At 36.8% G+C, this 11,873-nt stretch overlaps 1 protein-coding gene across 1 annotated transcript in view; it reads right to left on the bottom strand.

Moving 5' to 3' along the window:
• Nucleotides 1-11,873, bottom strand: part of LOC311082901 (multiple epidermal growth factor-like domains protein 9) — a 100,106-nt gene continuing 88,233 nt past the window's right edge. The window contains exons 5-6 of the mRNA XM_084114083.1: nucleotides 7,097-7,366; nucleotides 1-4,750 (exon numbers count right to left, since the gene is read on the bottom strand). Coding sequence (XP_083970209.1) covers nucleotides 4,308-4,750; nucleotides 7,097-7,366 — 713 coding nt within the window. The 3' untranslated portion in view covers nucleotides 1-4,307. The remainder of the gene's footprint in view (nucleotides 4,751-7,096; nucleotides 7,367-11,873) is intronic.

Raw genomic sequence — 11,873 nt, 5'->3', positions numbered from 1 at the left:
TTCTTTTACCAATATATTTAATGATATCTTTTGCATTTCTAATCCAAACAACATCAAACTTGACACTGCACTTACTCGTGCCCGTAAGCAAGACAACTGTCAAATTTGAAATCCATCGGACTAAAGGTTCGAGAGATATGTGAATAACAGACACACAGACAGACACACAGAGAGAAATTCCTGTAATTTATAGATCGATTTATCCTCAACTAGTTTTGTGGTGTAGGTCTACGGATTTTATAATGTTAACTTCAAATAATACTAATAGTAATTTAAAGATGTGGTAGCATTGGATCTGGGCAGGAAGGATAACTCTGGGAGTTGTAAGGGGTGTGTCGCGATTCTGCCGACAATCAAAGCGTTTTAATCTTTTGTTTATTCAGCTACAGCGACAGGGATTTCCTGGTATGACGTTGTTGTACTTCTGCGGCGGGGCATATTTGACATGTCTCCATGAGACATCCTCTGGCGTTCAGATGAAGCAGTATTTACTACCAATCAGCCGCACCGACAAGCTGCGCTTAAAATAATCGCAGCCTTTGTCAAATCGTGTGCGGTTTCATTGCGATTAATTGTGCAGCCCTAGCTTAGATCATATAGAAAATATTTATATTACATTTTTGTAATGTTAGGAAATCTAGGAGTTATCTGTGAGCTTTGAAGCGAGTGGATTCTGGAATCCTCTGCTGCTTCAATAAAATATTAATCAATATTTTTCCATCTAAATATCAGATGAGTTGAATGACTTCTCTAAGCTTATGAGATTTTACTTAGTTATAGACTCATTTAGCCCAACATCCAGAAATGAAATATGGACTCGTTTTGTGTTTGAGAAAGGTCTTCAACGTGTTAAAATAAAAAAATAGGTCACAAGGGCCATTTCTCTCAATGAGAGGACACTTTAATCTAACAATAAAGTAAAGACTTTAACTAAGAAATAGTCACTTAAACTATTGGTTCCAATGGCCCTTGTGACCTATAGTCTTCATGGTAAGAACAGATATATGTTTTAACACGTTGAAGACATTTCTCAAGCACAAAACGAGTCCATATTTAATTTCTGGAAGTCAGGCTAAATGAGCAAGCACTGTTACTGCATTCCTGGCATGGGCCAGACCCTTCAGTCACCTCTCAGATATTTAATATGGACATTAAAGAATACATGAAAGAACATTTCAGCAATCACACGGGTAACTTCTATAACTAAGTAAAATCTCATAAGCTTAGAGAAGTCATTCAACTCATTTGATATTAGAAGGAAAATATTGATTAATACCTTGATTACAATCACTCATTATAGATATACATTGAAGCAGTAGAGGATTCCACAATCCACCCCCTTCAGCTTCTAAAATTCTTTTTGAGATTGATCAACAACCATTTTGCTCAAAAGAAATGGACAAGATCATACAAGAACATAAGAGATCATCTTGGCATGGAAAATGTCACTCATCCGCATATTGCTCAATAAAACTCAAAATAGTTGCCTCATGCAGCTTCATGTGCCATGTAAGTGGGGAGGTAAGTGAGGAATATTTGAAATGCGTTATAAAATGCAAAACGTCTGTACTCAGGCACTCACTCAATTTAACCATCACGGTTCTGACACAGATGATGGCATCAGAAACACGTGGTCCGTAGATGAAAGTGATGATTATACTGAACAGAAAAAAATAAACTGATCTGAGCAATATAGTTTACTGTACATGTAAAAAAGGAGTCATATTTTAACCTTTGAAATTTGTGGTCTCACTAAAAGAACATGGCAAACTGAAGTAAACATAAATATACAGTACGTACATAAGTATGCACTTGCTGCTAAATTGTAACATATTTAGAGATGACTTTGGCATGTACACTACATAATAATGATGTTATATCAGATTAAAGTTATATCAGCTTAAAACTATATCAGATTGATGTCATTAACGTTAAATACTTATGCTCATGCCTTTTGATAAATGTATGGCATTTAGTTTGGTTTAAAAATCTGATTAACAATATAAATAAACACTGAATAACTATGAATATTAAACAGAATTCTAGTCAAAGAAATACATTTGAATTACACAATATAATTCTACAAATTGTATACAGACTTGTATTTTTAGTTGAAGGAATGTCATTATAATAACAGACTATAAATTCAGATTAAATGAGTTTGGACAACTGGACTTTAGGTTATGACGAATAATGTTTGAAATGTACACATAATCATGGAATTATTGAATAACTCAATGAGTTATAATGACTATTAATTTAAAAAACAAAAACAACAACATGCCCTTTGCCCAAATCTGTGGAGTGTTTAACCTTAAAGTCAACTTTAACTTTTCATTTCAAAATAAAAAATGTTTACTGCACAAATTTAAATGTCTTACTGTGTCAAATTCCCATATTAACAAATAAACATAAAAAATGTTAAGTGTCCAACATAAAATAGATTTACAGTGTCTCAAACACAACTGAATATTCTAGATCTGATGAATCCAGGGATTAATTTATATAAAAAAGTCCAGGAAATTCAGGAAATTTAATTTAAATTTAATTAAGTTGAAGCTCGTGAATTTCACAAGTGCTTTTTGTGCTCAGGACGAATCAGATGGTCGGGAAACAGACTGGTGCGGTTCAGGGGCTGGAACTAGTGCATGACATACAACAATTAAATAGTAATAATAATAATAATAATAATATCACAAATTATAGTAAAACTTACTTTTATTGAAATCTTTCACAGGGCTAGTTGTGAATGTGGTGCACCATGCAATACTGCACAATGCATACAATGTAAGATTAAGACACCGTTACAACGTTAGTCTCTATGTGCGCGCACAAGTATGCTAGACACAGAAACAAAAGTCGGTGCCACAGTACCAATACGATAGCAGCCTCCTCAAGACAACCATTCTGTACATCTAATATTTACATAGTTTTGAACCAACGCATCTCTGGAAAAGACAGCTTCAGGACTGTGGAAGTGGGGGGGGGGCTAAAAGACGATAGTCATTTGAGATGCAGACAGATGAACCATTGCTCCTTTCTTCAAGTTCGGGCCATCTCCTACAGAGAATGTCCTTGTGAATACACACCCTTTCATTTGTCTTTTGCTGACTTTACTCTAACCTAACACTCAGCCCCCACACATACACCTACACACGCAAACACGTGCACTTATTCATTCACTGAACCATTGGATCAACTTGTTTTAGCCTGTGCTACTAAAATGGCAGTGATTGATTACTGTCCAGAAAGGCTGTTAGACACAACAGCCATTATTGCTCATCTGATCATATTTGTTCCCCTCCTCTGTGACACACAAACTGATCACTAAGCCATCAATCTGAGAAAGAGGTTCGTCCAAATAAATTAAAACTGTTAAACTCTCCCAACCAGACATACTGATGTGTCAAGTGCACACAACAAGGCATGGCACCTTTCAACAGGTGGCTGGTGATAAGTCACAAGGGAAAAGCGGATTGCAGAGAAATTGCTGAAAATAAATAAAACAAGTAAAATTCCATACATTGTGAAACTTTAAATCCTTTAAATCCTCTTTGTCGTTGTAAAACTGTGACAAGAATTAGCCAGACTCTCTCCGCCTGAGACTGACACACACAGATCCTCTTTGGCCTGATAAAAATGAATAATCCTTTCTCGTATTTCGCTTCGGCTAGAAATCATCTGCATAATTGCAAAAGAATGCAAAAGTCATCCAGCATCTGCCATTCAGTATTATGTATTTCCATTGGATAATGTACAAGCCTGGTCTGCATGTCAGGTCCAGTGTAATGGCGCCCCCTAAAGTCATGCACATGTAATAGCATTTATGGTCTCCTTGTGCTGAAGCAACACTTAAATAGTGTGGTTTACACACAACACAAATTATATCCATCCTGAGTTTGTTGAAAACGAATGTCTTCTCTGTGTATTAAAAACATCCGCAGCATTTACAAAGGGAACGAGGGAATGGATGTATGTAAATGAGCATTTGATTGATCTAACCAGACATGCTTCAGTGTCTAATATTCTGTTAGTGAATTAGTCTCTGCATCTCTCCTCTTTCTTCAAAACAAGACAACATATTTCACCTCTGAGTTGGGCCAAGGTCCTCAACAAGGCAGGATGTTTAACTTGGCTTTTCAGTCAGATGTACTGCTCATGTTCTTCATTCACTAATGGCTCTTCTTGTTTTGGAGTGCTTGTGAGAGTGTTTGAGAAAAACAAATATCCATAGGTCCACAATCTGGTCAGTGTCGATCCAGCACTGGTGTAGCAGCACAGTTTCTGCATAAAAACAGTAAGATCTGTTATACCTTAAACAAACTACCAGGACCGGTTAAAGCAAGCTGTCCATTGCCCACGTCACTAACTTCATCCTCTAAAAGCCCTGATACATCTGCATTCGGAATGCTGTCGTGATAGCTGCTGAAGCTAATGTTGTCTTCCTTCAGCTCGATGGTCCAGAACGGGGCGTTCAGCTTGCGGTTCTGGTATTCCCGGTAAGTGTACACGCCACCCACCACAGCCAAGAGAGCTAGCACAACTATGATGATGACGGCCAGGATGATGATGTTGAACTGGGTCCATTGGAGTTGAGTCACTGTGGTGGTGGTGGTGTTGGGGGTGGAGGTGCCCAGGCTGCTCAGCAGGCTGCTGGAGGTGGTGGTGAATTGTGCTGTAGCATTGGGGCTGGAGGTCATGGTGGTGTAGTGAAACCAGTGGGTAGTGGTTGAAGGAGTAGTGTGGATGACTATGGACAAGGCAAGAGAAAGAGAAGGAAAGTTTGAGAAAATATGCATCTAATGTAATACCACCTATCCAAAAAACAAAAGTTAATTATTTATACTCCAGTGACTTTCTGGTGGTGTGTTTCCTGCACCACTGAATATAAGTTGTGAATGTGAGTTTACAGTCTTGTACTGAATGCAATGAGATAAAAAGGTGGTGTACTGTAAAATAAAAGCAAGAAAACACATCTTTATAAAACATGCCTTAGTGGGCTGCATAAAAAAGAAAGAAAGAAAGAAAGAAAGAACGTTTATAGTCTAGTCTTATAGCCAGTCTTATTCACACACTCTCTTTTCGTCAATCTTTCCACTCAGCCAACAATAATAAATCCTCCTAATAACACACTAATAACTAATAATTATATAATTATATTATAATAATTGTATTATAAATAAAATTAATAATTAAAATTTCCCCCCAAAAAAATTGTACCAAGTTTTTAAAAGGTAATGTATATTAAACAAGTCATTACATAAAAAAGCTTGTAACTATATTGTTCCATCTTTCACTTGTGCATTTTTTAAACATGCAACCAAAAACAGTATTTTCAGATTTGTAACATTCCACACTAAAGGTTAACATCACTGCCAGTGAACACAAAAAAAATTGCAATATATGTTATAAATGAAAGATCGAGAGAACAAAAAAAGAGATTAAAGAAGGGTGAGAGCAGCAAGACAGTCCCATGTGGAGCCCTGATCTAGTGTAATGTAGAGAACAGATGCTGCACACTGGAAGAAGACTCACAGGCAAGAGCGATTCCATCTGTTCAGTAGAACCGACAGTGTCAGACTGTATGCCGTGTACATGAAGACTGAAAACATACTTCAGCCATTCATCTGAGAAAACATGTTAGTTTTATTATTTATGTAATATTATAGTATTAATTAATATTTAGAATTTGCTTTTATTTGTACATTTTTATTTTTCATTTTAATTTTAATTTTTTAATTTTGTGTTTGTGTTTTTGTTATTAGTTATATATATATAGCTTTAATTTATTTTTAAGTTTTAGTCATTTTAGTATTTCAATTACCGCTACTACTATACTTATTTCAGTTAGTTACCAAAGTAAGATTTTTTTAAATTAGTTTTTCATATAATATTTATAATATTAATCACCAAAACTGGAAAGTTTTCATTTAGTTAACAATAACAACACTGCCATTATGGGTGATGGCAGATGCCATTTCAAAGATTTTTCAACCATTGTTGGAAAGTCAACATTTCCACATGGAGTTCCATTACAGTACCGTTATCAGCAGTGAATAGCAACATGGTTGTTCTGTATAAACAGAACATCTGGATAAGGAGCTCAGACAGGCCAAAAAAGGAGGAGTTATCATTGTTTGCTAAGTGGAAAGATTGACGAAAAGAGAGTGTGGATTTGGCTGACTTACTGAAGTGATAAATCATTCTTTTCTTCATCCTCTCTCTTTCATATATCACCCCTTGAAATAGGTGATTAAAAATATTAATATCTCAAGTTCAGTTCCTTCCTGTTAACACAATATATACTGTAAGGCTGGGTAACATCAAGGTCTTCATGATGCATGATATATTCAATACACTGCAATTGGGGGAGAGAGAGAGAGAGAGAGAGAGAGAGAGAGAGAGAGAGAGAGAGAGAGAGAGAGAGAGAGAGAGAGAGAGAGAGAGAGAGAGAGAGAGAGAGAGAGAGAGAGAGAGAGAGAGAGAGAGAGAGAGAGAGAGAGAGAGAGAGAGAGAGAGAGAGAGAGAGAGAGAGAGAGAGAGAGAGAGAGAGAGAGAGAGAGAGAGAGAGAGAGAGAGATTTTTTTTGAATTTTAAATACACCTTTATTATAACAATTTAATCGTAAATTATTCACACTTCATCCAACATTTTTATTATTATTTTTTTTACATGTATATTTAAAAAGTCAACACCAATTCATTTCTCTCACATAAACTACACAATACCTCATTAAACACACCAGATTTCTACAAACTTTGGTAAACAGTCCACCAACTTGTAGTAGGCACTCAAACTCTCACCTGGTGTTCACATCACTTTTCTTCATTACAAAGTCATGCACTGACAAATGACAGTTTTACAGTTACAACTTCATCTTTAATTGAATTGTTAAAAATAATATAAATGAAAACGCACAAAAGAATTTTAAGTACAGCTGCAATTTTTCCAACAAAAAAAGAAGAGTAACCTGCGATATCAATCAATGACTGATTCAGAACAGCCCTAATATCCCTTCCTGTAGCAAAAATCAATCCATTATTATCACTAGAGTTTTTACGCATATTAGCCCAAATGTATAGCCTTTGGCTCTCACCTGTACGAGTGCAGTTCCTGGTGAGCGCGTCCCCCGTGAAGCCCTCTGCGCAGCGCTCGCAGTGCGGGCCCGTGGTGTTGTTGATGCAGCTCAGGCAGTGGCCCGTGTCCGGGTGACAGATCCGAGGGGACAAGCGGGGGTCTCCGTTCCCGCTGCAGTTACAGGGAAGGCAGATGCTGTCGGCGTTGTAGAAGCCATCACTACACTGCTCACAGTTGGGACCCTGGTACTCCGGCTTGCACTGGATACAGAATGGCTGGCCGTTTGAGTCTAAACATGTGTACACAAAGAAAGGTTAGGGTGAATTAGAGGAACCAGGAGGAACACACCTGCTGGTAAAAAAAATAAATAATAATGTTCAAGTATACAAGACATTTTTACTGAAATTGCCAAAGGACTTCTGCTATAAAAAAAGACATTTAGAGACAGAGAGTTCATTTGAACACCAGATGGCAGAATCTTATAAGGATGCAGAAGGCAGTATAAAGGGAAACTGAGGTCTTTGTTTATATTAGCCGATATTAAGTTACCAGATGAACCTATCAACCTCCAATCATTCTGTAAAAGTGTTATCTCCTTTGCATTTGACTGCAAACCAAGTTATCATCCAACTGGCAAAATCCGGGCTTTGAAAAGGTTTAAGTGAAATGATGTGAAGACACCCTTCCCCATGCAAAAGTACTGCCTAAAGTCTTCAATAGCACATCTGCAACTAAAAGAAAGTAGTACACAAACAAACTGTACAGTAAATAAAAACATCCACTTTGAAATCTGCTTTTACAGGACGGCACGTACTGTAGATAAACATCTTTCTTTTTGTCTGATCGCACAACTATGATGAAAATATACAGTGAGGAAAATAAGTATTTGAACACCCTGCTATTTTGCAAGTTCTCCCACTTGGAAATCATGGAGGGGTCTGAAATTGTCATCGTAGGTGCATGTCCACTGTGAGAGACATAATCAAAAAAAAAAAATCCAGAAATCACAATATATGATTATACTTTACTATTTATTTGTATGATACAGCTGCAAATAAGTATTTGAACACCTGTCTATCAGCTAGAATTCTGACCCTCAAAGACCTGTTAGTCTGCCTTTAAAATGTCCACCTCCACTCCATTTATTATCCTAAATTAGATGCACCTGTTTGAGGTCGTTAGCTGCATAAAGACACCTGTCCACCCCATACAATCAGTAAGAATCCAACTACTAACATGGCCAAGACCAAAGAGCTGTCCAAAGACACTAGAGACAAAATTGTACACCTCCACAAGGCTGGAAAGGGCTACGGGGAAATTGCCAAGCAGCTTGGTGAAAAAAGGTCCACTGTTGGAGCAATCATTAGAAAATGGAAGAAGCTAAACATGACTGTCAATCTCCCTCGGACTGGGGCTCCATGCAAGATCTCACCTCGTGGGGTCTCAATGATCCTAAAAAAGGTGAGAAATCAGCCCAGAACTACACGGGAGGAGCTGGTCAATGACCTGAAAAGAGCTGGGACCACCGTTTCCAAGGTTACTGTTGGTAATACACTAAGACGTCATGGTTTGAAATCATGCATGGCACGGAAGGTTCCCCTGCTTAAACCAGCACATGTCAAGGCCCGTCTTAAGTTTGCCAATGACCATTTGGATGATCCAGAGGAGTCATGGGAGAAAGTCATGTGGTCAGATGAGACCAAAATATAACTTTTTGGTCATAATTCCACTAAACGTGTTTGGAGGAAGAAGAATGATGAGTACCATCCCAAGAACACCATCCCTACTGTGAAGCATGGGGGTGGTAGCATCATGCTTTGGGGGGGGGGGGGGTTTCTGCACATGGGACAGGGCGACTGCACTGTATTAAGGAGAGGATGACCGGGGCCATGTATTGCGAGATTTTGGGGAACAACCTCCTTCCCTCAGTTAGAGCATTGAAGATGGGTCGAGGCTGGGTCTTCCAACATGACAATGACCCGAAGCACACAGCCAGGATAACCAAGGAGTGGCTCTGTAAGAAGCATATCAAGGTTCTGGCATGGCCTAGCCAGTCTCCAGACCTAAACCCAATAGAGAATCTTTGGAGGGAGCTCAAACTCCGTGTTTCTCAGCGACAGCCCAGAAACCTGACTGATCTAGAGAAGATCTGTGTGGAGGAGTGGGCCAAAATCCCTCCTGCAGTGTGTGCAAACCTGGTGAAAAACTACAGGAAACGTTTGACCTCTGTAATTGCAAACAAAGGCTACTGTACCAAATATTAACATTGATTTTCTCAGGTGTTCAAATACTTATTTGCAGCTGTATCATACAAATAAATAGTTAAAAAATCATACATTGTGATTTCTGGATTTTTTTTTTTAGATTATGTCTCTCACAGTGGACATGCACCTACAATGACAATTTCAGACCCCTCCATGATTTCTAAGTGGGAGAACTTGCAAAATAGCAGGGTGTTCAAATACTTACTTTCCTCACTGTATATACATGTTTTAGAAATTTTACATTTGTCAGTTATCCACTAGGAATAGTGCTAAAACAAAAGATAATATGATTAATGTATAAATGTTGTTTTTCTATTTCTAACAAACCTAACAAAAACGATCATGAACTGTTCTGAGCTGTTCTGTATTCATAGGACAGAAATGTCACATGAAGGGTGAAAACTGAAAGTAGATATAGTGTGTATAGTGTGACCTGCCACTGCAATTAAACTGCTTGTAACCAAAAGAGACATCATAAAATCAGCATGATGATTATATGACTTCTGAGAAAGTACTGAGGAACTACTGATACATTTATAGTGTACTATACAGTATGTGTATTCTGAAGTACTTGAATGCCAATGGTGAGACAGATTATTCTCAAGAGCAATATCACATCGTGAGACACTTCAGTGTCTGACACTAAGGAAATTAGTTTTCATCTAGTGCTCATTTGAAGTGATTACTTTCTGTGAAGAAATAAATAGGAGAGATGAACCAGAAGAGGCGATTTAATGAGAACAGCCTCAACCAAAAATGTTTTTTTCTCTCTTTATTTTGGCAAAATTAATTGGCGGGCCCAGACAGAATCTGTAAACCTTTTTTGCATTTTCTCCACTGATCTGGGGAGCACTTAGATACATTTTCAAAATAATAAAGTAACTAAATAAAGTAATAGGGTATACATTACCATTCAAAAGTTTGGGGTCAATTATATATTTTTTTGTGTGTTTTTGAAATAAGTCTCTTATGCTCAACAAGGCTGTATTTATTCGATCAAAAATACAGAAAAACAGTAATATTGTGAAATATGATTACAATTTAAAAGAATTGTTTTCTTTTTTAATTAATATGTTATAAAATGTAATTTATTCCTGTGATGGGAAAGTGCTGAGTTTTCAGCAGTCATTACTCTTGTCTTCAGAGTCACATGATCCTTCAGAAATCATTCTAATATGATGCTGTGATTTAGTGCTCAAGAAACATTATTATTATTATTATTATTATTATTATCAATGTTGAAAACAGTATATTTATATATATATATATATATATATATATATATATATACACATATATATATATATATATATATATATATACACATATATATATATATATATACATATATATATATATATATATACATATATATATATATATATATATATATATATATATATATGAAGAGTTCAGATGCAAAAGCCTCTAAGTGCCATCTGAAATTTTCTTCTAGAATGATCATTTTTATCAAGCTTGTATATTTAAATTCAGTAATTTCACTTAAATGTCAATGAAAATTACCTATTAACTGTCATTTAAGTGAAATTACTGAACTTAAATATACGAGCTTGATAAAAATGATCATTCTAGAAGAAAATTTCAGATGGCACTTAGAGGCTTTTGCATCTGAACTCTTCATATATATATACACATATACATACAGACCCTTTCCAAAAAATTTGAATATCATGGAAAAGTTTATTTATTTCCATAATTCCATTCAAAACGTTAAACTTCCATAGATTATAGATTCAGGGCCCACAACTTAAACGATTTCAAGTATTTAGTTGTTTATTTGTACATAATTTGGGCTTCCAGCTCATAAAATCCACGAAAACAGGATTTCAAAAAATTAGAATATTACATGAAATCACACAGTAATTACACAGTGATACCATGGTCATTGAACCAGGTTTTGGTTCTTTTGGCAGTGTGGGCAGGTGCAAATCCTGCTGGAAAATGAAGGAAGCATGAAGTGCTCTGAAAATGTCCTGGTAGACGGCTGCGTTAACTCTGGATTTAATAAAGCACAGTGGACCAAAGTCCTCTTTTCTGATGAGAGCAAATTTTGCATCTCATTTGGAAACCAAGGTCCCAGAGTCTGGAGGAAAAATGGAGAGGCACACAATCCAAGATGCTTGAAGTCCAGTGTGAAGTTTCCACAGTCTGTGTTGGTTTGGGAGCCATGTCATCGGCTGGTGTTGGTCCACTGTGCTGTCCACTCAACGCAGCCGTCTACCAGGACATTTTCAGAGCACTTCATGCTTCCTTCAGCAGACAAGCTTTATGGAGATGCTGACTTCATTTTCCAGCAGGATTTGCACCTGCCCACACTGCCAAAATAACCAAAACCTGGTTCAATGACCATGGTATCACTGTGTAATTACTGTGATTTCATGTAATATTCTAATTTTTTAAAATCCTGGTTTCGTGGGTTTTATGAGCTGGAAGCCCAAATTATGTACAAATAAACAACTAAATACTTGAAATCGTTTAAGTTGTGGGCCCTGAATCTATAATCTATGGAAG

The sequence above is a fragment of the Abramis brama genome (assembly GCF_963993115.1).
Source record: "Abramis brama genome assembly, chromosome: 5".
NCBI lineage: Eukaryota > Metazoa > Chordata > Actinopteri > Cypriniformes > Leuciscidae > Abramis > Abramis brama.
Note: the sequence above shows the minus strand (reverse complement) of the source record. Positions and strands in the feature narration are given on the sequence as shown.